At 58.0% G+C, this 27338-nt stretch overlaps 2 protein-coding genes across 2 annotated transcripts in view; one reads left to right on the top strand and one right to left on the bottom strand.

The window, feature by feature from the left end:
* The window catches only part of LMOD1 (leiomodin 1), a 34260-nt gene extending 16226 nt beyond the window's left edge, over positions 1 to 18034 (top strand). Inside the window, exons 2-3 of the mRNA XM_087424227.1 lie at positions 13554 to 15062; positions 17660 to 18034. Of these exons, the coding sequence (XP_087280353.1) occupies positions 13554 to 15062; positions 17660 to 18034 (1884 nt within the window). The remainder of the gene's footprint in view (positions 1 to 13553; positions 15063 to 17659) is intronic.
* A 3019-nt stretch (positions 18035 to 21053) lies between these two features.
* SHISA4 (shisa family member 4) lies at positions 21054 to 25793 on the bottom strand. Its single transcript, XM_004438956.3, has 5 exons — positions 23633 to 25793; positions 23306 to 23477; positions 22392 to 22525; positions 21474 to 21641; positions 21054 to 21287 (listed from the first exon to the last, which is right to left on the bottom strand). The coding sequence occupies exons 1-5, from the start codon at positions 23703 to 23705 to the stop codon at positions 21241 to 21243; spliced, it is 594 nt and encodes a 197-aa protein (XP_004439013.1). The 5' UTR covers positions 23706 to 25793; the 3' UTR covers positions 21054 to 21240.
* Positions 25794 to 27338: the final 1545 nt, after the last annotated feature.

A 27338-nucleotide genomic window follows, 5' to 3' on the forward strand; every position in this document is an offset into this window, starting at 1 on the left:
CACTGGAAGTATTCAAGCACAACCTATTTGGTAGGGACATTGTAGGTAGGATTGAAATCTTTTCTTTTTATCCCAGCTAATATTTACTATGTGCAAATCACTCTGTGAGGTCAGGTGCTAGGGACGGAAATAAAGGACTGGTCCTTCCCCTCAGGTTGCTCACCATCTAGCCCAGGGACAGAGAGCGGCGAGCCCTGCCTGCTGCGGGGGCACAGAGGAGGGATCCCAACCCGAAGCCTGGCTGAGGGCCAGTGAGAGGCCCTGGGCTGAGTGTCGATGGGCTACTAAGGAACTGCTATTAATAATTTTTCAGGTAAAAGAATGGTAGTGTAGCTATCTTTTTAAAAAGTTTCTGTCTTTTAGAGATACACACTGGAATATTTATGCATGAGATGATATACCTGGGATTTGCTTCAAAATAATCAGAGGCTGAGAGAAGCAGGGGCGGGCATCTGGAGGAAACAAGACTGGCCAGGAGACTGGGCACAGGGTGTGGGGCTGGACCCTGGGGCCCTGAGGCTCACTGTGCTGTTTTCGAGTCCTGTGTACAGTTGAAGTTTCCCATAATAAAAAGTTAAAAAGAAGAAGGAGGAGGTGGAAGGGGAGGAGAAAGAGAAGGAGAGTGAGAAGAGTTTGCCCGGCAGAGAGGGAGAGGACACTCTGGGTGGCAGGAACAGCATTCGCGAAGGTGGCTAGGCTTGAGGGTGGGAGGTCCGTTCTCCGCTACAACAGGGATGTGAGGGTGGGGGAAATGGGATGAGAGGCCTGATCGCAGGGCGCTGGGCACCAAGCTAGGAAGTCTGGACTTCATCCTGAAAGTATGGGAGCCACTGGTCAGATTTACATTCTAGAAAGATTTCTCTGGCCACAGCGTGAAGATGGCTTGAGAAGTCAGACAGGAGACAGGGAGACCAGCGGGGAGGCAAGAGATGACGGGGGCCCCAAGCACAGCACCGGCAGTGGGATGGTGAGGAGCTGATCTAAGTCAGGAAGGTGGGGTGAAGCGAACGTGGCAAGGGAGCAGGATTGCTCCCTCTGTTCCCTTCACTGACTGTGAAGGGAACTGAGTGTCTGGGGTTGGGGGTGCCATTCCCGAAGATGGTGAATGCAGGAGGGCAGAGATCTGCTCTACTCCCAACATCCTCTGCTCCTGCTCTTCTGTTAGGCCCAGGACTGGTGACAGAATTTTTGGAACCCAGTGCAAAATTAAAATGTGGGTCCCCTTGTTCAAGTATTATGAAGCCTTTCAAGATGGCGACAGCAGAGCATTAAACCAAGCACGGTGCCCTCTTGAGCACAGGGCCTGTGGATCCAGTCCTGATTGGGCATCTTCTGTTTAGGACAGGCCGGGGGTGGGGAGGGTATGTGTGAGAGCCAGGCTCCTGCTCGCAGCACCGGGCAGCAAGAGGACAGCGTGTTCCTCCTGCCACCCCCGGGGACCTGAGTGAGACACAGTCCTTGGGGACAAATGGCTTACATTTAAGCAACTCTTTACAGAGTGTTTCAAGCTTGCTTGGGTTTTCGTCTGTGCTGGGGTGGAGTGGAGAAGGGAAAGCAGCAGCAGGCCTTTCAGGGAGTGCAGTGCTGAAGTGACGTGTTTGTTTCTACAAAGAGATTTCCCGGTTTCTCCAAAAATGGGGTTAGCTACAAGCTCCCCAGTGTGAGTCACCAGACCAGTTGGGCAAGTACTTAGGTCTGCAGAGAGCACAGGGGCTGACCGTTTGTCATGGAGAAGATCGGCCACAGGCCCTCAGGCTCTGGAGATGGGTCCTCATAACCTGCCATTCGGCCCGTCTCAACCTCCCATCTTCCTTGTTTGTGCCTCTCGGTGGCTCTTCTGGGGCTCCTGGAAGGGGAGCAAGACCCACAGAGCTCTCACCGTCGGGTCTGCTTACCCAATTTCATTTTTAATATCCTTTTGCAGGAAATCCTTGTCCTTAAAGACTCCGAGCCATCAAGACTCACCATACCCTTGGCAGAGTTTGGTGGAACATTCAGGGCCAGGTGTGCACACCCCTGTCTGTTCCAGAATACGCCCGTCCCCCTTCACTTACCAGGGCAGAGCAGACCCTGACACAGACGCTGTCTGTTCCCCGTGGGAAGCCCCGAGCTGGACAGCCTCAGAAAACGGCCTCATATCCCAGGTTCTCAACCCCCTGGAGACAATCCTGCGAGGGAAAATGAACCGTGGAGTTTGTGCTTACGCGGGAGGTGGAGGCGGACCCTCCAATAAGGACTAACATTTATCACCGGGGCTGACTCTGAAGTCACTGGAGCAGAACCAGCGAGGGTCAGGCTCCGTGGCAGGTCCTGCCACAGCACAGCCGGGCTGTGTGACGGGGGCCACCACCAGCTCCCTGTCCCCGTTGTCCCTCCCATCCCCTCTCCCTGCCACTGGCCTCAGGGGTCTTGGGTTGTTTTGTTTTTGTTTTTTCTTTTCTTGCTATGAAACTATTATTCAGACAATTTTTTTTCATAAAAAATTTTGTTTTTTCTGATCATAAAAGTAATTCAGACATTGAATATCTGTTTGGAAAAAAGAGTTAGATTGCTCCCTCCTATCCTACTCCAAAGTAAAATCCAGATGAATTAAAGATCTCAGCTGAAACCTCTCTAGGTTGGGAAGTAGGGTAAGAATTTGCTGGGCAGAAGGAGGAAGAGCTTTCCACATGGCGAGACCATTGCTGCAGAAGCCCGGGCTCTGGCTGCTCCGGGAACCAAGGGGAGTCAAGCAGGGCTGAGCAGAGCTGCAGGGAGGGATGCCAAGAGGGGCACTGAGGGACAGAGGTCAGCCCAACGTCGGGAAGGGCCTTGAGTCTGGACTTTGTCCCGAGGGCACTGGGGAGCCACTGGAAGGTTTTAGGTGAGGAAGTGAATTGAGGGGTCTGTACTTCAGCAAGGTCCCCGCAGCTGCAGTGTGCAGACTGTCCTGGAGAAGGAGGTCAGCAAAGCCAGGATAAGGGTGTTGCAGTAACCCCAGGGACAGGTGACAGTGACCTGGACTAAAGTGACATCGATGAGGATGGCAGGAGGGACTGGTTCCAGAGGTGTCAGGAGGCGTCTGCGTGTAGGAGATGAGGGAACAGAACTGTCTTTTATAAAATAGGTCGTTCCACAGCCGGCCCCCAGATCCCCTGGGACGGGGGAGAGGGACAACTGAGTGCAGAAGGGTCCGCACTGCTCCCCCACATGCTCCTCCCATCCTCTTCCCGTCGGGGCTTCTGATCTGAGCCACCGGATGTTTGCAGGAGCCCTTCACCAGGAGAGGGACGGAGCAGGGGCAGTCCTGGCAGTGGGGAGAGAGGAGGAACTCAGTGTTGGGGATGTTGGGACGCGCAGACAATGGGACACAAGGGTCTGAGCCTCCGTAGTGGCGTCTGGCCCAGAAATATGGCTTCAAGAGACAGAATGTAGGACACAATGATGCCATCCGCGTGGGTGAGGCCCCCTGGAGGAGGGTCTAAAGGGGCTCAAATAAGACCTTGAAACACCCACACCAAGAGGCATGCAGAGGACACAGATCTTCAAGGAAACTGGACAGGAGCTGTAGGAAAGCTGGAGGAATCCACGAGGTGTGATGGAAACCAGGGAGGAGCAGTCAAGAGGGAGGGCTGGGTGTTGTGTCAGAGCTTCCCAAGCAGCTGGGCAAGATAAAGAATAAACGATGTAAACGCAATTTAGCAATGAGAGAGTCCCTGTGAGCTGGATGAGTTTCCATGGCTGAGGCGAGATTGTCTGGGATCCGGGAATGAAGAGGGATTAAAAAGGAACTCTTTGGGGAAGTTTGGGTGTAAAAGGATAGAGACAGTGGGCAGCAGCTGGAAGGCAGGGATTTGATTGATGTGGGAGAGGTGCTAGCTGTCTAAAGGTGGTGGAAGGAGCTGGAAAGAGGGAGAGGTCAGGGCTGTGGGAGACAGTGGGAGCTCCAGAGAGAGGAGGCTGGGAGCGGAGCCCATGGGGTCAGGAAGAGAGACGCTCTTCCTTCCCGAGGACAGGAGGACAGAGACGAGCTGGAGGTGGGTGTACAGGTGTGATGGCGGGAAATTAGAGAATTCTCACTGGTTGTTTCTGTTTACTCCTGGGGAGTGAGTGGAGGAGTTGGTCTGCTGAGAATGCAGGTGGAGTGGGATGCGAGAGCTGAGGAGAAGGGAGAGAGATGCAGACAGGCGCTGTGGAGAACCAGCAGAGAGCTGTGAGTCAGGGAAGCAAGACTTCTCCGGGGCGCTTCCTGTGCGCTGGGCACTGCTGTAAATGCCTCCCACGAGGCACCAACCCTCTGAAGGACTGCGATCTCCGAGTCGCATAGGAGCAAAGACTGCAGCCCTGGGTTCTCACTCTGGAACTTGTGCTCAGCCTGGCCATCACTTGGGAGGGCGAGGCCGTGGGGGAGGAGGCAGCCGGTAGGTGGACTCCCTAGGGTGGACCCTCAGCCTGGAGAGGCAGCAGTGCAGGCGTGGACTTGGGAGACTCTGGGTTGGGGCTTGGGTGGAGAGTGTGCCCCCTGCTGAGGATATTTTCAGGAAAGTGATTCACACACTGGGTAGGATGGAGGTGAAACAGCCAAGGCGGGGGGTGCAGAGAAGTCAGAATGTGGGTCTGTTCCAGCAATGCCCCTTCTGGGTGTACGCCCAAAAGGATGGAAAGCTGGGACTCAAACAGACACTTGCACATTCATGCTCACAGCAGGGTTATTTACAAAGTGAAAAGGTGGAAGCAATCCAGTGTCTGTCCATGGATGCGTGGATAAACAAAATGTCTATACATGCGACGGAATATCATTCAGTCTTAAAAAGGAAGGAGATCCAGAATTTAAACTTCTTGCAGTGTTCCCATTCAGCAGGACTTAAATCTCGCTCCTGCTCACACACATTCCTCAGTAACAAGAGGGCCAGCGGTGGTCTGGATGAGAACTGAATTATCAGGACTCCAATAACTTGCCCTGAAAGATTGTGTTTCGAGTAGCAGCCGAGAGAGAACCACTAAAGAAACTAGCTGATGGATGACAGTTCTGGAGTGAGCTTCTGAGCCTGAAGCTAACAAGCCTCTGGTTTGGTAAAATAAACTTGACCTCTCCCCAGCGGCTCAGTCCTTTGGGATAAAGTGGTCAAGATGGAGAATAAGATGGTCATCCGGGCTGCCCCCACCCCCAGCCTCCCACCTCTGGCCCCATGGGGCCGAGCTTCTTGTTTACTGCATTCCTTTAAGGAAAGTCACTGGCAGGCCGGCTCTGGGAGCTGGCCTGGCTTGGTAGCTGCCTCTCAGCTCCCACCTCCCTCCCCCTAGCTCTGGACATCCTCAAGGCTGCGGCCGGCCAATAGCAGGCAGCACAGACCCAAGAGGACTTCTCAGTGTGGACTCTGGGAAGTGTCATACACACGAAGGTGTGCCCTACAGTCCAACTAGTGTTGGGGCGGCCTGGTCTGGACCCCGCACCAGGGGGGGAAGGGGCCAGGGAGCTGGAGAGCCCCCAACAGAGGGCACAGACTGGACAGGGGCACGTGTAGCCCTGGGCCCTGAATGGGAACCTGTCTCAGGGTTGGCCTCCTCCGGAGAGGGTATGAGTAGCTTAGAAATGCTCTTCTGCTGAACAGCAGAGCCCGGGGCTGTCTTTCCAGGAGGGATGGAGTCACACTCATCTGTTCTCCCAGCAGCCCTGGCCCGTGGCCTGATCCTGGCTCAGCCTTGGCACATGTGTCAGTGAGCAGCTCTGGCCAGGCCTGTGCCCAGAGCCCCTGCCGGCCTACGTGCTACTGGGTGAAGGGTCAGGGACGTGGCTCGGGGGCCGGTAACACATCTGGACCAGGCTGAGAAGTTGAGGTCCAGGTTTCTCAAACCTACGGCCAGACTGGATGTCGAGCACACCGCATTTCAGCCTTGGAATCTGCCCCTGACAGTGGTCAGTGGTGGGAGGGCACCCTTCTCACCTCCAACGTCAACCTCAATGATTCATTTTTATTCATCACTCACTTAGTTGTGTTCAGTTCCTTGTTCTACTAAGGTTCTGATCTGCATCATTCCAAACTAGTGTTGGGCTTCATTTGGTGGCCGTCACTCACTCACTCATTCACTCACTCATTCACTCACTCACTCACTCATTTATTCACTCACTTACTCACTCATTCACTCACTCACTCACTTATTCACTCACTCAATCATTCACTCACTCATTCACTCACTCACTCATTCACTCACTCAATCATTCACTCACTCATTCACTCACTCAATCATTCACTCACTCATTCACTCACTCATTCACTCACTCGTTCATTCGACAGCTGTCTATCTAGCACCTACTGTGTGCCAGGCTCTGTGCTATCTGCTGGAGATCCAGTGAACAATAAGCATCCTTGTGCCCATAGTCCCCAGGGGAAGATGGACAAAGGGACAGGTGATAGGGGCCGAGACCAAGAAGGAAGCCATGGAGAAGGGACCAGGGGTGACTTCCCAAAGCAGACCATGCTTGATGCTTACATGATCCCAGATGATGGGCAGGGGTTAACCGGCTGAGAAGGGGTGGAGAATTGCCTGCAAAGGCACAGACCTGTAGGATGGGGCTGGGGGTGAGGCACAGGGGGAGTGAGGCTGTGGATGGGAAACTCTTTCTCGGCACACCCTGCTCTTTACCCATTTCCCAAACTCCTCCTTCGGGATCAGCTCCAGGGTCTCTGCCTGTGTGGACCCTCCTCAGTCCCTTCCCAGGGAGGCTTCCTAGCTCTGTGCTCCACAGGCACTACCACCTGTGAGGCCTTCTCATCTCAGGCTAGTGATCGCCTCTGTCAGGAAACCCGTGTGGATCTCCCTCCTTTCAGCCAGGCTCCTCCCCAGGCCCGGCTCCATTCTCCAAGCTCCTCCTCTCGCTGCCATCCACGCATCCTTTGGGTTTCTTCCTCCAGGCCCGATTGTGGAGTGAGGAATGGTTTTCCCACTGGCCTTTGCTTCATTCTGACCCCGAGTTAAGCACATAGGCCCTTTTAGTTTAAGAGCATTGTTGCCAAGCACTGGAAAACCAGCAGGGAAATGAGCAGCTTCCGAGGCCGACAGTGGAGGCCCCTGACCCTGCAGGGAGGAAGTGAGGAGTGCAGGGGGCTGCTGGCCTGGTTTTCATTCCCACGTGGCTGTCTTCCCCTAACCCTGCCCTCAAAAGCCACTCGCCCTTCCCTCCAGGACGGCCCCTCCTCCCAGCCTGGCTGTGAAATCCAGGAGCACCGGGTACCCCTCCCAGCTCTGCAGAGATTCATGCCCCTCCATCTCTACATCCCCAGAGCCGAGCCCAGAGCCTGGCACGGAGCTGTCACTCCGTAAGTGTGTGTATGACCGTATGGCCAGACGCCCAGGTGGCAAGGTTCAGGTTCGTGCTGTGGGCTTTGCCAGGAGCTCCTGGCGGGAGCACGGCCTTCATTCCTTGGGGTTTTGCCATGACAGCGGGGAGTGTAGCATGGTGGTTAAAAGCACGTGCTTTAGAACCCAAGAGATCTGAGCGTGGATCAGTCCTCCCACTTACTGCTGATGTAACTTGAGAATGACCAGCTGCAAAATGGGGAAATGTTAACACTCACCCCTAGAAGCCATCACTGCCCCTGAGCACAGGGTCCAAAGGTGGCAACCTTTCAGTGGTTTAATTCTAAGACACTATGATAATGTGATGGTCTTTAAGAGCATGATGACAGCTTACAGGAAACAGCAGGAAAGGAAGACCTGAGACACAGGCGAAGGGCCACCCCACGCCCTCCTCAGGCGTCCTGCTGCTGGGGCAGCAGCCTCGGCAGCTGCGCCCGCATCCTGCGGCAGAGCGGGGACTGAGTTAGGTGGGTGACTGTGTCTTGCCCGTGTAAACACTCAATAGATGGGTGTTGTTACTAACACTCATTTCAGTGCCGGGTGGCTGGGGATGGAGAGACACCAGGGGCAGGCGTTTCGGTGAGAGAGTGGCTTTGCGCGGCCCACGTGCGCATGACGGGGCAACAGAGAGGTAAGCAGTGCAGACTTCAGAGTCTGAATCTTGCTTCCTCACATCACAGCTGAGTGACCTTGGGCTTCCATCTCTTCTGTACGATGGGCTAATAACAGTGATTACCCATCAAGCTGTCAGGGGGCTGCATGAGTCGTCACTTGTGTGAAACGGATGGAATAGCATGTGGATCAGCCGTGCTAAGGCTGCGACGTTGTGCTGGAGAGGGCAGTGCTCCCAGGACTGAGGATTTGGGGAAAGGATTGAACACGAGCCTGGGAACGTGATTTTCAGGTGGATGGCAACCAGGGGCGGGATCAGGCCTTTTGGAAATACAGGGCTCAACGCCATGAGATTGGCCCCTCCGGTTTTCAAGTTTGCTGGTTGCTGCACTGTGTAGAAGGACGGCAGGAGTTTGCCCTGCCCATTCCCGGAAAGCCTGGTGCCATTCCCAGATGAGGCCCGACCATCTGCGGACACTCTGCCCCGGGGGCGGAACCCGCCCCCACCCACGTGGTGCCTCACATGCGCACCAGTGGGCTGGCTCCTGGAGAGCACCTGGAAGCCAGGTGGTCAAGCAGGGGGTGAAGGGGCAGCAGGGGCATCTGGGCTGCCTGCAGGACCGGCTTTTCTCCGTGAAGGCATGGGCCTTGGCTTCAGCTCGGAGCTTACCAGGTGCACCTGTCCCCCAGGGGCCGGCCCTGGACATCCCTCGGAAGCCCGGGGCATGTGGGAGGCTTTCTTTGGGCCCGCGTTGTTTTGGGGTTCGAGGGGGCACAAGCCTCCAACATTGCTCATTGTGTTTATGGTGTGGATCAGCACTCACACTGTCAACCTACAGGACTTCAAGCTGGGAGCTGTTACAAGACCTGAAGCTCTGTCTAGTGAGCTGGCCTCGGTCCAGCAGAGGACTCCTGCCCCCCCAAGACCAAGGGAAGCGGGCACTGCTGTCCCTCCCCAGGACCACAGCCCCAGGAATACTGCTTCCGCACAAGGCAGCTAACCTCCTGAAACTTCTTGGCAGGAGAGTCTAGAATCTTTCTTTTCGGGGGAAAACAAGAGTCGTCACTCCATGCAGCCAGAGGCTAGAGGAAGTGAACTCCCTCTGTCCCCACAAGCCCAGGGCCCGCTCCCTGTCCTGCCCCGACGCCAGCCCTGTAAGGGTGCTGCTCTCCTGGGGGACTTCGGCAGGCCCCGCAGCCTGTGGCCAGCTCCTCCCCGCCCTCCCTGTAGACAGATGACCCTGGCAGCCGCAGTGTCTGGTATCAGGAAGTCACCAGGTGGCTGGAGGGAGTGCGGCCAGGCCCAGCCTCTGCTGAGTCCACTTCCTAGGAGAAGCAGGGTGCTATCTGGGGCTCGAGATGTGGTGGGGGACACTGCTGCAGGACTGGAGGGAGAGGTGTGGGGGTTGGACCCTGGGGGCAGTGCTGGGAGATGCCATATGTGCTCTCTTGGTTGATGTAACCTTGACCCAGGAGAACGAGAAGCAGGCCACAGTCCAGGGCCGAGGTAAAAATGCTGTCTTCTAGAGAGCTGCGCTCTGATCACCCCGAGGCTGTCAGTGTCCTCAAGAACTTCAGCTAAGGCCTGGGAGAGTCTCCTGAGTCCTGGCCCGGCCTGGAGTTTGAGCTGGCGCATTCTGGACGCCTCCCCAGGCAGCCCTGGGGAGAGAGCACAGGCTGGCCTTGGACGATCTGATTCGGCATCCCTCTGTCTTGCTCTGGGGAAGGAACCAGTGTACCTGCGTTCCTGGCAGGGGTATCACACCTGAGTGCCACACCCACTGCCTGTCACCCCCTGGCCCTACACATCCCCCCCAGGCAAGTGGCTGAAAAGTGAAGCCAGCAATCCTGCACCCTCCACCTCCTGCTGGAGGGTCCATTTCCCCAGGGTCCATCTCGTCTTGGTGCCTCCTCTGGGGAGGTCCACAGACTGCCGCCCCCACAGACAGCTGGGGTAGGGTCACTCTGTAAAGAGGGAGGAGCCTGCTCCTGGGGTGAGGGGTCACAGGGAGGAAAGAGAGGGCCTCGGGGGTGGTCAGCATGAGCTGACCGGGAGCCAGTGGGCTGGGGGCCTTGGCCTTGCCCTCAGCAAGTTCTCGTTCTCCAGGGACTTCCAAATGGACAAACCATTCTGTTCCTCACCCCTTTGGCAATGGAGGGGGTGAAATGCTCTCCTCTCTGTTCCATCAGACAAGACTCCTAGAGGAAGGAGTGTCAGGAGGCCCAAGGGGAGGGGAAGATGTGGGTCCTGCCATCTGAACCTATCGACGGCGTGGAACGTGGGTCCTCACCTAAGTCACAGACACAGAGCCACATCGTGTGGCCATGGGGCCTAAAGGGGACGGAGAAAGGAGCTGCTTCTTATCTCTGAGCCTGAGCTACATCCCTGCAGCACGTCACAGGTTGTTAGAGGCTCTCAGCGGTCATCTTGTCCATTCCTCTGCCTCCATGAAGGACTCCCAAACCACCCCTGTGGGCTTCTCCTAACCCTAAAGCTTTTCCCAAAGGGGAAAAAAGTGATTGATGCTTAGGTCTCTCCTCTAGAGCCCTGTGGACCTTTGCTGCATGGAAGTTCTTCATTATAGCTAATCTAAACCCCTCTTGCTATAAGGGACGCACAGTCGAGTGAGGCCTAAAGACAGGAACGCAGCCCAGAATAACCCCTGGAGGTCACCAGGATGCACAGCAGTTCTAGAAGCAGAAGAGGTTGGCCTGGGCTCCCTTTCAGATAAGCAGGAAGGAGCACGGCTCCACAGCAGTCCCAGCCTGGGGAGGACGCTGGGTTCCTTCTCCTTTTAAGGCAACGTCTGAGCTCTCAGGGCTGCCCGTGCTGAGCTGCAACCAGCCCCAGCCCACTCATTCCTGGGTATTTGGAGGAAACCCATAATTAATCTGCCCTTCCCCCGGCCTGTTTTTCATTAGGTTTTTTTTAAAGCGTTGGCACACCTTCTCAAGAACAGACACATGGCAGGTCCAAGTCCAGCAGGACCCCAGGGTAGAGGCAGTACCTTAAGAGGGGGCGGGGAGTCGCCCCAGATGAAGACAAAGGGGAGAGGTCAGGGTCTGGGCTATCAGGGCAGAGAGAGGTTAATGCGTTGGACAAGGAGTCCTGATGCGCAGCCCTGGGCCTGAAGTGGGCTGGGTCTGACTAGGAGAGGAGGAGGCTGGTGTGCAAGGGTCTGTGGCGTCGGGGCACAGGCCCCGTGAGGGATGTGGGTGGAGGCAGTGCCTCGGCCCCAGTGGAGGAGGTCAGAGGAGGTTACCCTGACTCGTGGCTGCTCTGAGACAGTCAGGTCTGAAACCCAGCTCTTCCCAAACTTGCTGGGTAAAGCTGGTTAAGTTCTAATCTCTCTGGATCCTCCAGTTTCCCTCCAAGTGAGGCCTGTGAGTGTGTGGGAACTTGCTCTGCTGAGGGCAGCTGGGCAGTGCCCACGGGGCTCTGAGAAATCCTCTAGTGAGCACACTGGGAAGGGAAGGAAGCGGGAGGGCAGGAGTCTTCAGGAGCCCGACCTCTGCAGCATGGGCTGGACTGGCTGGACAGGCTGTGGCCCCAGCTCTCACCTCCAAGCTCCTGGAGTGGGCGGGGTCTGAGACGAAAGCGCTATGACCTGGGGTGGGGGAGGACTCCCCTGGCTAACCTGGGCAGAGCATGAGGGGTGTGCTGAAGGTTGCCCACTGGGCTTCCTCATCTACCTTCTGTTCGCATACTGCCCTCTTCCTCCTCCTTTCAAATCAAGGGACAGTGAGCTCCCCAGCCCTGACAGGTGATCTGAGGGTCACACCCAGTTCCCTGGAAGCCAGAGTGGGTGAGAGCGGCCCCCCGCCCCTTGCTCTGTTGCCACAGCCCATGAGTCCCCACTGGGGCTGCACCCCAGGGCCTGCGGGGCAGGAGGAGGGAAGGGGCACATTCCAAGGCCCTGTCTCACCAGGCCCCGTGACCCTTGGCTGCCTCTTGTGATTCTAGCAGAGGAGCCAAGGACTTCTGCTGCTAAATAAGCTCTGGGGCTGGCCCCCGATGGCAAGTGTTTGTGGTGCAGGTACAAGCTGTTTCCATAGGACCAAGCAGCTCTCCACGCCCTCTGGGAAGGGCAGGGTGAGAAGGGCCGCAGGGGCAGAGAGCCGATGGAGGGCGGCCTCATCTTCCTCCTTCTCTTCCCACACCCCATCTAGGCACTGCTGATAGACAGAAAACCCTTCTAATAATCAGGCAATTAAAAAAAAAACCCTTTAGGGAAGGACATCACAGCATCCCTTGAGGTCCCGTTGCTCTGGGATCTCTATCACAGCTGGACAGTTAAATATAACATCTGGGGGCCGGCCCGGTAGCGCAGCAGTTAAGTGCGCGCGCTCCGCTGTGGCGGCCCAGGGTTCGCAGGTTCGGATCCCAGGCACGCACCAATGCACCGCTTGTCAGGCCATGCTGTGGCGGCATCCCATATAAAGTGGAGGAAGATGCGCACGGATGTTAGCCCAGGGCCAGTCTTCCTCAGCAAAAAAGAGGAGGATTGGCAGATGTCAGCACAGGGCTGATCTTCCTCACAGAAAAATAAAAAATAAAAACTAAGGCTCAGACTTGATGTGACTTCCTGAAAGAAGAAACAGGTCCCCATGGAGGTGCCGGCTGGCCGTGCCACATGCAAAACTCTAGTGCAGAGCAGCTGACTTAGTCCCATGGCCTCCTCAAACCATTCCTCAGTGTCTAAGTGGTCAACGTGGAGCCGGAACCCCAGATCCCGAATCCGGCAGAGTGCTCCTGTGGTCAGCCAACCCACCCAGCAGATTCCAGGGTCCTCACAGAGGTGCTGGTCCTGAGCAAAGTTTAACTAAAAAATAAGGACAATTTTGTGAGTTTTTCGAAAAGGCACATGTATTTCATGTAAAGGTATGTCCTTTATTCTCTACCTTCCTTCTTTATTGTTGCTCCTTCTTTCAATGAGATGATGATGGTGGACAGAATTTATAAATATCCTTAATTGGTAAAATAAAACGTTAGCAGCCCTATGTTTGGCCCTCCAATTTTTTTCTCCTTTGAAAAGGTATTAGTTATCAAGTCCCAGTATCTGAGAGCCACTGGCCTGCCCTTGGCAGCAGGGCCGGGACTGGGGTGAGGTGGGCGAGGCACTCACCTGGAACGGGATGCAAGGGGGCGCCCAAAAGCTTGGTGATCAAGATAACTGACATTTTAAAAATCAACGATGATGAACAAAAATTCAAAATTTTAAGTAAAGACAGGATGAGTATTAGTACTTTTTCATTTTTCCTCAGTTTTAACGTGGCTCACAGCAGGGTACCACTTGGCAGCATCCTTTCTCCACCACCCATGACGGAAAGGGCAGTTCTGGGTCTGAGGATCCTCTGGGGAAGGAGATGCCACAACCTCCTCAGGTGTTTGTTGCGGGGCCTCGCGACTCTGAAGCCCTGAGTCTGATGTCAGCCTGCTCTCTGCAGTTCGAACCCCAGTCCCTCTTAGGGTGTGCTCCACAAGACTGTCCTTCCGAGGCTCCAGGGCAGTTACATAAGTGCCCACAACGCCTGTCCCCATACTCATTCCTCTCCCTCCATGGCCAGCTCTTCATGTTTATTTTTCTTTTTTGAATTCTTAGGAAAGCAAGCAAGCGGAGACCAAGACAGATGCCAAGAACGGAGAGGAAAGGGGCAGAGATGCCAGCAAAAAAACCCTGAGCCCCAGGCAGGACTCAGACCTGGGGAAGGAGCCAAAGAGGGGCGTTTTAAAGAAAAGCTTCTCCAGAGACAAAGATGAAGCTGATGGTAAAGGTGGCGAGAAGCCCAAGGAGGAGAAACTCATCAGGGGCATTGACAAGGGCCGGGTCAGGGCTGCAGTAGATAAGAAAGAGGCGGGGAAGGCTGGGGGCACAGAGGAGAGGCCCGCGGCCACGAGGAAGGGAGAGGAGAGGAAAGCGAATGACAGGAGCCCAGGTCTGAGCAGAGACAAGGAGAAGAAAGAGGAGGTGAAGGAGGTAAGCAGGAGGGAGGAGCAGGAGAAGGCGAGAGGAGACAGGAGGGACACAGACACCAGGAAGCAGGATGAGACAGTGAAAAGAGGAGCTGGAAACACAGACCCGAAAAAGAAGGATGAGAAGGTCAAAAAGGATGAGGCCCTAAAGGAAAAGGAGCCCAAAGAGGAGAGCAGGACCCCAGCAATGGAGACACAGGCCCCTGAGGGGCCTGCCAAGGTGGAAGAGGAGGCGGCTCCCAGCATATTTGACGAGCCCCTGGAGCGAGTGAAGAACAACGACCCCGAGACAACTGAGGTGAACGTCAACAACTCAGATTGCATCACCAATGAGATCCTGGTGCGCTTCGCCGAGGCTCTGGAGTTCAACACCGTGGTCAAGGTGTTCGCCTTGGCCAACACCCGCGCTGACGACCACGTGGCCTTCGCCATCGCCATCATGCTCAAGGCCAACAAGACCATCACCAGCCTGAACCTGGACTCGAACCACATCACAGGCAAAGGCATCCTGGCCATCTTCCGGGCCCTGCTGCAGAACAACACGCTGACCGAACTCCGCTTCCACAACCAGAGACACATCTGCGGCGGGAAGACGGAGATGGAGATTGCCAAGCTGCTCAAGGAGAACACCACCCTGCTCAAGCTGGGCTACCATTTCGAGCTGGCTGGGCCCCGCATGACCGTCACCAACCTGCTCAGCCGCAACATGGACAAGCAGCGACAGAAGCGGCTGCAGGAGCAACGGCAGGCCCAGGAGGCCAGCGCAGAGAAGAAAGGTCTGCTGGAGGTGCCCAAGGTCGGGGCCCTGGCCAAGGGCTCCCCCACTCCCTCACCCCAGCCATCTCCAAAGGCCTCTCCCAAGAACTCACCCAAGAAAGGGGGTGCTCCAGCGGCCCCACCTCCGCCTCCACCTCCCCTGGCCCCACCCCTCATCATGGAGAACCTGAAGAACTCACTCTCACCAGCCACCCAGAGGAAGATGGGAGACAGAGTCCTCCCTGCCCAGGAGAAGAACTCCCGGGACCAGCTCCTGGCCGCCATCCGCTCCAGCAACCTCAAGCAGCTCAAGAAGTTAAGCAGCAGGGCTGGGGCCGCGTCCGGGCTGGGAGGAGAGGGCAGGGCTGCACATGCAGGGAAGGTGTGCAGAGGCAGCTGTATCAGGCTGCAGGCAATAGACAGACAGTCAAGGGCACTTCCCTCATCCATCCTCCCGCCTCCAGGCAGGCCTCACCTCTGTCTCCCTTAGAGGGACACTCTATCCTTCCTTTAAGGAGCTTCCTCTAGCCTTTCACTCCACCCTGTGGCTAAACAAAGACAGAGAAGGAGGAACAGTCTCTACATAGTAGTCCTGCCTCAGGCCTGCCTTTAAGTCTTCTCTCCTCCATTCCCAAAACAAAAATGGTCTTCCCTAATTCCCTCTCAGGACCAGCCAAGTCCTATATGTGAGTTCATCCCAAAGGTCTCTGGGAGATTCAGCCCTCAGGAGAGTCACCTTGTGACTACCCAGTGCCATGGTCACAGGAGCCATCCCTGGAGACCCTACTGCTCAAAGCTCCACCTTCTTGGGTGACAGAGGCCACGATCATCTGCCAATCTGACCTACCCCCACAACATCACTTGGGACTAGACCCCATGAGATAAAGAACAACCTCAATTGTAATTCCAGCAGTCATTTGGTGACATCCAGTTTTTACAGAAAAGGAAAAATGCTCCGTGTCGACACCTCGTTTATTCATTCTACAGACGTACACTGAGGTGTCTGTGGTCGAGAAGGGAGGGGAGGGGAGGGGAGGGGAGGTGTGTTCCAGAGCCCCTTCTCTAATGGTCTCTGCTTGGCCCTCACAGGTGGAGGTTCCCAAACTGCTTCAGTAGGACCAGGCTGCCAGGCACCGTCTGCCAACCCGGGACTGCCCAGGCCTGGCCTCCCAGGGCCGCACAGACCCCGCCCACCCCACCCCCGGCTGACCTGCTGTGACTGTCCCTACTCTGCCACCGGAGAGCTCGAGGCCTGGGCCATGCACAAGGAAGGATGCCTTATCTCTTCTCACTTTCCTTTTCTTGTCTCTGAGGCTCTCCAAAAATTTCTTTTATACCTGGAGCTGTGGTTTCTAGACAAGAGGAGTCCTTCAGCACGTCTCTGAGAAGGTGGCATGCCTGGGGCCCATGGAGCCGGCGAGCTTCTGAAGGCCTTGATCCTGGAGAGATGTCCCACAGCCCAGCCCACTTCCTGCCAGGGCCAGGATTCAGGCCTCTGAAGAGCCCTCGGGGCAAAGCTGCCGGGCCAGTGGCACTCTGTGTGGGGCAGTGATGATGGAGAGGGCATGAGGGCCCAAGGGAGAGGGAGGAGGGCTGAGAGTACCCCCAAACCCCTCCTGGGCTAAGCAGAGGACATGGCAGGGGCAGCTGGCCTGGATGGACAGTGCCTGCTGGGGAGTGGGCTCTGGACGGGAAGGGAGGGATAGACAGCAGCTGGACCTGATGCCAAAGCAGATGTTTGCCTCACACCCACCTGCTGTTGTATAAAGAGCCGTGTATCTGTTTTTCCATAAGATTTTGATAATATATACAAGCCTCTAGCTGTGAATGACTATGCCCCACTCTGTCCGACGCTCACCCTGGGCTCCCTGGAGGACACTAGATACTCGGGTTCCCTGCCATGCTATGCCGAGCTGACCACAGGACAGGTTCCCACCTGCAGAAAGGACGAGTGGGAGAAAGCCTCAACCCGAGTAGTGGGTTCCCCACTGACCCCAGCCAGGGCCTGCTCCTGCCCTGTCTTGCTGCCTGGAGTCATTCGGCAGAGTCACTCTCGGGGTGACAGGCAGCGTGGCGCACGGGCCCCGGGATGGCTATATTAGGCATGCTCAGGGGATGCCCACTGCATGACTCTTCCCAATGGTGGGCTCAGGGCCAGCTCCTCACAGCAGTCACAGGCCCAGGAAGGCAGCCATCTCTGAGCACACAGAGAAGAGAAGGGACCATCTGGGGAGCAGCATTCCCACCCGTCCCCTGCTCACGGATTCCACTCCCTGCCCAGCTGCAGGCTGCCCTCTGGACCTGACAGTGCCCACGCCCTCCATCCCGTGGACATCAAAGGCATCTTTCTGATTCGATTGGCTTAAAGGCGCTGGCACCCTTGGCACTGTGGAACTGCCACCTTGGGTCTGGTCACTGTAGGTTTTTCTGCCTCCAGGTTTTGCCTCAACAGCAGGGAGAACAACAGCTTCATCATCACTGGGGGGAAGTGGGGTGCCCCGGCTAGGAAGCAGGGTCGCTGTGCTAGGTCTAGCTGAAAACAGAGGCAGGCTAGTCCTGGGAGCAAACCTCTGATCCCAGGGCACACTCTGCCTGCTCCTCTACCAACTGGCCTGTCCCCCAGTGACCTAAAAAAGCGATGGTCCCAGGAGAGGGGAGACAGGCTGTGCTGCCTCCCAGACCCCAAAGGCTGTTGGCTGGAGCTAAGTCCAGCAGGGACTTCCATTCTCCCAGGTCACCAGCTGATCCCTCAACTCCCTGAGGGGGATCCCAATATCGTCTCCATTTTGCAGACCAAGTTCCGCCCACAGAGGTTAACTGACAGGTCCAGGATCACACAGCCGAGAAAGGAGAGCTCGGGCCGCCCCTAGAGCTTCTTCTGATGAGAGGTCCCCCCACTTTCTGAACCGAGGCCAGTGCGGGGGCCCCAGGACGACGCTGGCCTTCTAACCGGGACAGACCACCGGGCTCCAAATCTAGAGACTCCAAGCGCACCTGTCACCTCGGGAAGCCCTTCCTACCAGACTTAAACAAGAGTCAGCAGATCAAAAACCGCTTTCCAGTCCCAGCAACAAGGGGAGCCCGCTACCCCTCCCCCGCGCGCGGGGCTCACCCGCCCCGGTGACGTCATCTTCCGCGGGGCCCGGACCCGATGAGGGGCAGCGACACCTGGCGACCGAGCGCGCCCGGTCCTCCGCGGTCCCGGGAAGCGTGCGAGCTGCGGGGGGGGCGGCCTGGGGCGAGGGGAAGGGGACAGAGCGCCCGCCCACCCAACGGGGCGGCCTGAGGGCGGGGAGCCCGGGCACCTGCTGCCGGCGAGACCGCATTTCCCCGGCCGTGCGCACCGCCCACTAGCCCACCGGCCCCGCGCGCCCCGCCTCTCTCCACGGAACCGGGAAGGAGAATGAGGCTCGAGGGAGCACACGAGTTAACAAGTGGATGAATCCGAATCCAAACCCAGGTCTCCTGCCGACGGGGCAAGGTGCTTCCACCGGGTGCCATCACTCGGGGTCCCCTCTGTCCCCTCCCACCTCCGCCCGGGGGCGCCCGCAGGACTGAGGCCCCTCGGGGCTGCTTCTGGACGCGGCTCACGCCCCGAGCTGCTCCGGACCGCCGGGTCGCCAAGCCAGCAGAGCTATGTCCGTTCCCCTCACCCCCACGCCTGTGCCCGCGTGTCCAGGCCTGAACCCGCCTGTGGAGGGGGAGGCTGGCTGCTGGCCTAGGAGGGACCCCCACCGCCACCTTGCCGCGCGCTCCCCCGTCCCGCGGCCTACCACCTGCTCCCCGTTCCTTGGCGCCGTCTCCAATCCTCCACCCCTTCTTCTGTTCCGCCGCCCTCCCTTACTCCTTGCCCGAAGTATTTGCTTTCCCTGCTGCTCCCTTCTGTCCCCCTCCTGGCCCCTTCCCCACAGCTCTCCCCTTCCCACTAACCCACCCCTCCTCGCCCTGGCTGTATTTCCAGCACCTCTGCCCTAGCTCTCTCCTCTGCATCCCAAGGCCCGCTTCCCCACTCGGAGCCGGGCCTTCCCCCGCAGGCCTGAGCAGGCCCCTGCCCCAAGAACGCAGGCCAGTTGCTTCTGTGTGAAATGATCCTCTTCTCCCTCCCGTTCCGGTCCTCAGTGTTCCCTCCCAGCCTTGCGGGACCCCATGTACACCAGTGGAGACTGCAATCCTCACACTCACTGCTCCTCCCATCCTATACCTGCCTCCCCTTGTAGGGTCCCACCTGGTTTTCAGGGGTGCTGGCTGTGGAAGGTGATTGGGAGGGGCAGCTACAGCCCTGTGCTCCTGCTAACCCTGCTCCCCTGGTGACAAGCCAACGAGATGGGGTTACTGAAGAGTAGAGCTTTGGGAAGCATATAGGGTGTTGCCCTATCTAAAGAACTAGAGAATGTGAGATGGCCTTCCTCTCTGCTCCGAGCATGTGAAAGCCCCACTCTGTCATGGTTTCCCCTTTTTTCTGACTGGAAATGTTGGAAGAGGGGGATTCCACCCTTCCGGGAAGCAGCTGGGATAAACTGCCTTCCCTCCCAGACTACAAAGCAATTTTTAACTGGCCTCAGGTTGTTGATTTAAGGATAATGAATTCTGGCTGGCATGGCCTTGTGTTCATTGACACCTGATTTCTTAGGGAAACTCAGAAACCTTATCCTGCAAATCTCCTCCACCTCCCAGCTTCAGGGGAGAGAGAGAGAGAGAGAGAGAGAGAGAGAGAGAGAGGGAGGGAGAGGGAGAGAGGGAGGGGGAGAAGGAGGGGAGAGAGTGGGGGGAGAGGGGAGGGAGGGGAGAGAGGGAGGGAGGGGGAGAGAGGGAGAGAGGGAGAGAGGGGGAGGGAGGGAGAGGGAGAGGGAGGGGGAGAGAGGAGACTGGGCCCCAAACCTTGAGATGACCTGGTGACCCTCTCCCCCAAAGCGTGAAAGCAGAACCTGCAGCCTGGAAGCCAGGACACTGGAGCCCCCACTCCCACCTCTTGCCCCACCCTCAGAGGGAAGGGGGATTTGCAGCTGTGGCCCCAGCTCTGTCCCCACCAGCGTCAGCTTCCCCTGTCTGGGTCAGGTCCAGGGGCTCACCTAGGGCTCTGAAGATTTCACTGGGGGGGAGGAGGCCGTGAATCCAGGGCAGAGCTCTGCCCACGGAGGAGTTTCTGACCCTGGCCCCGAAGCAGCTGGCCCAGGAGCCCCTCCAGGCTGTGTGACAAGAGCCTCCGCGATATTATAGGGTGGCAGAGGGCCCTGGGGGCATGATTAGCACAAGGGCCATATCCAGAACCTGTCAGGAAGACAAGCCTGCAGGAGCCCAGGGGCCTGAGGAAACGTGAGGGGGTGAGGCGGGAGAGAGGACCTGAGGTTGGACTGAAGGACCTGCAGGACCTGCGGATGGGGAGGGAGGAGGGGCTGAGCACAGCGGGAGGAGGAGAGTTGGTTGGGGGTGGGGCTCTTCCCACTTGAATGAAAAACTGTAAAACTTCCTTCCCTGGATCTGTCGCCAGACAAGTCCTGGGAGCTCAAGGACGTGCCCTTGGGGAGCAGGGCAAGAGGAGAGGGTCTGGCTAGATGCACAGGAAGCTCCTGGGGGGGAGGGGGGAGGGAGGATTTGCCTAGCCCAGTGGGGGCACTGACATGTCTTAGGGTCCCCTGCTGACCCAAGCAGCTGACAGAAGCACATGCCCCAGTCTCTCCGGTGGCCTAGTCTCCACCTGGCTCCTAATCCTCCATCAGGAGGGAAGAAGGACTAACAGTTTCATGTACGTAGTTCACCCGCACGACAACCCTGAGGTATTATCCCCATTCTGTAGATGAGGAAACTGAGACTTGGGACCTTCAGAGACACCTGGGGTCAGACAGTGGCTCTGTGTGCCCGAACAGGGAGGTGCTTTCCTACGGTCAGTGGTGCTGGCCCCTAGCAGGGAACTAGTGGGGAAGAAGATGCAAACCAACACCCCTTTCCCGGGGGTGGCAAAATCTACCTTGCTGGCTTTGGGAACCAGCCCCAGGAGCCCTCCCTGGGTGGTTCTGCCTGCAGATGGGGGCATGCTGGCCCTCCCTGCTTTGGGGATGTGGTGCTGGCAGCTGTCAGGGCCCCGCTGGGGCACTGCTGCTGGCCGGTGTGGATGGGCCAATGATGTGATGACGGAGTTACCTCTTTACAGCTTTAATCCAGCAGACCGGAGCCCTGGCTAGTGGGGCTGCCACAAGGGGGGCTTCTGCCCACTGCTGATGGAGCCCCCTCCCTGCCCTACCCCAGCCCACAGTGGGCAGATGGGGTGGGGGACCAGCTTTCCTGGGAGTGGAGGGACTAACAGAGAGCAGGGGCTGTGACCGGGCTTTCATGTCCTTCCCTTGCCCCAGTAAAAACAGTCCACCAATCCCAAGCCCTCCCCACCCCCCCCATTCACAGCCAAGGTCCAGCTCAGCTCCTGTTCCACTTCCTGGGGCTCTGTCCCCCGTTGGGCCCAGGGCTGGGCTTGGTCTGGGGCCTGGTGCGTGGAAGACCCCTGCCCACCCCCAGGGCCAGATGCAGATGCAGGAGAGGGCGTGACTGAGGGGCAGCAGACTGGGTCCTCAGGCTCCTGGGTAGGAGGGCTGCGGTGGCATATAGGGGGGAGGAGCTGAAAGCCAAGGAGACAGGAGGAGGATCAGAGGTGGCACAGGTGTGAAGTAACCCCCAACCCTGGGGCATGCAGGGTCCATGGGGAAGAGCCAGCCTGGAGGTTTCTGGCTAGAGGCAGAGGAAGCCTGGGAGAGGGGCAGGGGAGGTCCTGGGGCAGGGCTGGGGCTCCAGATGGCTTACTTACCTGCAGGGTTGTAGATCGGGGGCCCCGCCGGGTAGGGTGGGTACTGGGGAACAGGACCACTAGGTGGGTACATGAAGCCAGGCTCGGGGGGTACAGGGCCAGCTTTGGGGTCCTGGGGGTACGGGTACACTGGCTGCACTGGGATGCCTGTCATGGGAATCTCCTGGCCTAGGTGGGGGACAAGGAGCAGCACTCAGAGCTCCACCTCCATGGGGAGCCCCCCTCCTCCTGCCCGGGAAACAAGGTAGGCACCCCTGGGCCTGGCCCTCTGGCAGGCTCCAGGCTGGCCACCTGTTGCCTTTGTCCCCAGACCTCGCTTGGCAGAGAGGAGCAGGGCGCTATGCCCACAGCCCCGGCGGTCCATCCATGTTGGGCATGTCTGCTCCTCTCAGCAGGTTTTACAGACCTCATGAGCCAGAGAGAACAGCTCGGGGACTGTCCCACGTGGGCGAGCAGAGGGCAGCTCCAGCAGCCGGTATCTTGTAATCTAGCAGAGCTGCCGCCAAGGGGGTCCTCCCCCCATCCCCATGTGTGTCACCGTTCCCGTGCTGGTCAGGTTTGGGCATAGATGCAGTCACATGCCAGCACTCAGGCACGGGCTCCATGTGCTGGAGCACACCCAGTTACTGCTCACCACGATAGACCCCCGGTGTACTCACGCAGTCACGTGCATGCATTCACCCACTACACACACCACACGGCTCACCACGCACATCTGAGCATCCACGTGCGTGCATGTACACGTACCCACAGTCCCGTGTTCATATGTACCCCTGGCACACTCTTATTTCTTGGATCCCGTGCTGGCAGATGTGTATCTACAGAAGCACACACCACTACAGAGCTCACACACCCTGAGCGCTCTGGTGCCCCTCACAGCACCTGTCTCAAACTCGCCTTGCCCAGGACGGTGCGTACCTTCAAATGGGCTGTGCAGCTGCTGGCGCCGGCGGTACAGGTAGCAGCAGGAGCAGAGGAAGCAGCAGATGGTGGTGGCAACCACAGCCACAAAAAGGATGACAGCCGAGGCGATGCCTGCTATGGTCTTGGGACTTTAGACAAAGGACAGGTCCTGTCACCTTCCAACATTCGTGGGAGAGAGTCCTCAGGATGGTGACCATAGAGCTGTGCTCCTGCTCCTGGCCAGCAGGGGCCACAGCAGCTGAGGTTGGGGTTCCTTGTTGGGCTCTGCCCGGTCCCTGTGGAGGAGATCTTAGGGGACCCCCACTTCCCCTAGGGCTGTGCTGCCTGGCAGGGGTGTGGTGTGCCCCCCACCCCACTCTTACATCTGCAGCTTGATTGGTTAGACTTACAACATGCTGGCCCTGAAAGGCGCCTTAGAAATAATCTAGAGCCTTCTTCCACATCCCACCGCAGTCACAGTCTGCTCATATCTGTTTTATATAGTAGTGGTCCCCTTCAAAAAGAAGTTTGAAAACCACTAATTTTGGCAACCCCCTCATTTTACAAAGAGGAGACCATGACCCATGAGGGGAAGCGCCTTCCCCAGGATCGCAGGCTGGTGGGACGTGCACCTGGGAACCAAGCCAGTCACCCTCCTCCTTGCCAGACCTCCTTCCGCAAAGCCACACCGCACCACTGACTCTACACCCTCCCCCACACGCGACCTGACTGACCAGGGGGAGGGCTCCAGGAAGAACCTGGACACCCTGGCCCAGCCTCAGCCTGTGATGGCCACCAAAATGCCTTTCCTGGGACTCCCAAGCGCCTGCACTCACAGCTGGCTTTGTCACCAAGCTGGAGTCCGGGCTGGGCTCAGAGTCGAGCGGACAATGATGGGGCAGACTCGGCGAGGAGGAAGGGCCGCCCACCTGAAGGCCAGGCAGTGCTTCTGCTGCCGCTCGGTGATGAGAAGGCTCAGGTCCCGGCAGCAGTACCGCTGGTGGCAGGTCCCGCAGCAGAAGGTGAAGAACTCGCAGTTGAAGCCCGGGTGCCAGGAGCCGTTGCGGTCCACGTACCACAGGCAGTCCTCACCGGCCAGCGCTGCGGGCAGGGGGCGGGCGCCGGTGGCCACCAGCCCGGGTCCCCGGCCTCCCAGCCCCCAGGGCCTGAGAGCTCCCGTGTCTCCACCCTGGGGGGCTCCGGCCCTGCGCCCCAGCCCCTCCCTGCTCCCCGCCCACAGCCTCCGCGCCCCTTACCTGGGGGAACCCCCAGCGCCAGGAGGGCGACGGCAGCGAGCGGCGCGGCCCCGCACAGCCCGGCTGGCCGCATGGCGGGGGATGAGGCCGGCCGCCGGGAGCGGGGACGCAGCTAACTAGGAGGGCGCAGCCGGGAGCAGGGGCGCAGGATGGGCTCGGTCGGCTGCCGCTCCGGCTGCTCTGCCGCCGCCTCGGAGGGCGGGACCGAGGCCGGTCCGCGGGGACCCTGCCCCCGACGCGCCGAGCGCCCCGCCCCGGGCCACACGCCGGCGACGTCCACCCGCGCGCCCCTCCGCAGCCGGCGCGGCCCTGCGCCCGGGTCCCCGCTCTACGGGGCTCCTCCCGTCCCGGCTACCGAGGCGGGAGCTGCGGGCCGCCGGGCACTGCGCCTGGGAGGCCTGGCCTGGCCTGTGCCCGCCTCCCGCCTGTGCCCAATCAGCATCCCGGCCCCCAGAAACCCTGATCCTGGTGCCATCTCCTTATGCCCAGGCACATGGGACAACCCCGGAGGGGCAGGGCCGGCCCTTCCCCCGTGCGGGACCTCCTCTGCCCAGTGTCCAGCCCAGGACGTCCTGCGGGGGGCGGAGTGGGGGGGCCGGGAGCACCCCACCCCCACTCCCAGAACACAGGCGCCCATTGACGGGCAGCTCAGAGCCGCTTTGTCCCTGGCCCTGCCACAGGCCTGGACCCTGCCAGCTGCACTGGCTCCCTGAGATGGCCACTTCCCCTCCCAGTGGACTGCGCTGGCACGCACCAGCCTGTGGCCTCACCACTGGGGATAGCAGGCCCACCTGGGGCCCATCCAGTTAGACACCCTTCACAGTGAAAACTCCTTTCCTCACAGAGCACTCCTGCAGCAACACCCTTTAGCCAGGAGAGCACAGGGAGGGCGAGTTAATGGCACTGGAGACAGCGTTTCAGGGTGGGGGGATCACCTCCCTACAAACTGATCCCGAGTGTTGGTGACTGAGCCCACCCTGAGGAGCAGTTGCAGGTCAGGCTAGGAGAAATCAGAAGCCTCCTTCTGCCCTCACCAAGGACAGCCCTTTACCAAGCCCTCCAACACGCCTCATTGGAGGCCCTGCTCAACTGCGTGAGCAGAGCAAGCTGACGGGTGTTATCATCAATCCCATTTTACAGACAGAGAAATGAAGACTCAAGGGAGGAAAAGGACTGGCTCGAGGGAACAGAGCCAGCAAGGAGCAGAGGCAACAGCAGGACCCGTGGATTTCCATCCCCAACAGCAGATGGGGCTGATGGGGAGTCTTTCCGGGGTTCTGAGGTGAGGGGACCAGGGCAGGGCATGGGAGGCCCGGCAGAATCTCAGTAGGTTAGGCAAGGCAGCTGAAAGAGGAGCTGCCTCATGCTGGGACCTGGGGGTGCTGGCACACCCCCTGGGAGAGTGGAGGGAGAAGAGAACGCTCCTGCCCCAGGAAGGTGCTGGCCATTGATGGGGGCAGGCGTAAACATGCACTCACGAAGGACACAGTCACAATGCAGCAGCAGAGGGGCAGAGAGGCATCTCTCAGTTTACCAGCCTAGATGGTGTGGCCATTCCTCCATCGCCTCTTTCCCTGACCACTGGCTCCATGAGCGCAGGGACCACATAGCCTCGCCACAGGCACTCAGGTTAGTTGAACGACTCTCCGATGAAGGGCTGTCTCTTCCCGCCAAGACTACCTTCTCATGTGGACCCTGATGCCCACCTGATCTCTCTTCTTCATTAGCCCTTCTTTTCAGTTCTTTCGTTTCTCCTTCTTTACGAGCTTCTTCTCCATAGGAAAACAAAATCTGTCTCTCCTTTAAATCTCAACAAAACCACAAGCTCCCTGAAACTCATTCCTTTCTAGCTATTTTCCTACTTTTCCCCTTTTCTCTCCAACTAGTCCTCCTCAAGGCCTGTACCCCTGGTTGACTCTTCCAGCTCACCACCACGACACCTCGCTGTCACCAACATCATCAGTGAATTTCTAATTGTAAAATTCTAGGAAAACTTGGCAGTCTGCAGGATGGGAGGTGATTCGACCAGGACAGAGGGTGAGGAAGGGCTGTGGGCAGGCCAGAGGGGACAGCTGGCCATGCTGGGGAGCGGGCACTTCCTGGCAGGGGATGCTGGAGCCTGGAAACGAGAGCTGAGGCTAGCGAGGTCATCATAAGGGACAGAGTCCTGAAAGAGCCCATGGGGCTGGGAGGGACTGAGGAAGGGGCTTGGGTGGGAGGGCTGGGGGCCCTAGAAGGTGGTCGTCCAAATCCTTCGGCCTAGAGAGACTTCACTGGACCTTCTCTCAGCAAGGGCACACAGGGAACATCCCCCCCTCAATGTGCCAGACTCCGAGACCCAGGGAGGGGAGAGGACTTTCCTGGAAAAGAGGAGGCAGACAGTAATCTGTGATCAGATGAGATACAATATGGACTTTGCCAGTGGCAGGCTCTCCCTGGAATATGAGAATAATTATACGAGCAGCTAACACTGCAATGAGTTTGTCCCATCATACAAATGAGGACACTGAGGTTGGAAGAAATTAATTCTCCCAGCTCACACAGCTGGGATTTGAAATTGGGCTTTTGTGGGCTGGCCGGGTGGCACAGTGGTAAAGTTCTACATGCTCCACTTTGGCAACCCAGGGTTCGCAGGTTTGGATCCTGCCACCAACCTACACACCATTCATCAAGCCATGCTGTGGCGGTGTCCCACATATAAAATAGAGGAAGATTGGCACAGGTGTTAGCTCAGGGCCACTCTTCCTCACCAAAAAAAAAAAAAAAAAAAAAATTGGGCTTTTGTGATTTCAAAGCCCAGGCCCTTCCACTCCCCACTTGCCTCTCCTGAAACATTATGTCTAAAATGCTCTGTGACATCCTGGCACATGGACCACCTATTCGGGAAACTTGATGCCCTTAACCCCAGCTGGTCTGTGTGGGAAGGAGGGTAGTGGGGGTGCTGGGACGGGGAAGGGCAGTGGGGGGAGGGGGCTGGGACCATGCTGTGACCCAGTTTGAGCTGGGCCTGGCTCTGCTGAGTCATCTCACTGCGGGGCTGACTGACCAGCCAGGGCTCCTCCCAACCCCTTTCAGGCTCCTCTTCAAATCTTGCAGACTGCCAGCCTGGGCCTTCCAGAGGCCCTCTTACCTTCCCAGCCCAGGCCTGGGAGCCCTGGGGGCTTGCGTTGAGTCACTCTGAGATAAGGGGCACTCCCTTCCTCTCCTCTGCTGGCCTCTGGTCACGCAGTGCTCTTCAGGAGAGCCCTGCAGACTACCTGGCCCACCACCTTCCTGTGGGCCTGCAGCTGCCCAACTCCTCCACATGGGTAATTACACATTCCTTTCCTCCAGAGGACCCTGAGCCCTTTCCTCTGTCTAACCTCATTACACCCACTCCAGGGAGCCACGGACACACGGATTCTCCGTGCAGTCCACGGCTGGGGAGAGGAAGATCCAGGAAGGCGCCAGGAGCCGGCCAAAGTCTCCTGGCTTCACTGGGGACGAAAGGAACCAGTTCTCCTGGCTCCCACTGCCCCAGAATAAACAAACATTTCTCTGACATCAGAAAGTTTTTCGTGGTGTCTAGCTTTAATCTTTCTTGCTATAAATGAAAGAGTGTCTCCTGTGTTTGTCCTCTGGGGGTGGGGAAGGACAGTGGCATCAGCCTTACTGCTGCTCTGGCTACTGGTCAGGAGCACTCTTCCGCAGAGGGGTTTTCAGCAAC

The sequence above is a fragment of the Ceratotherium simum genome, chromosome 36, assembly GCF_057802395.1.
Source record: "Ceratotherium simum simum isolate JZ-2026a chromosome 36, ASM5780239v1, whole genome shotgun sequence".
Taxonomy (NCBI): Eukaryota; Metazoa; Chordata; class Mammalia; order Perissodactyla; family Rhinocerotidae; genus Ceratotherium; species Ceratotherium simum.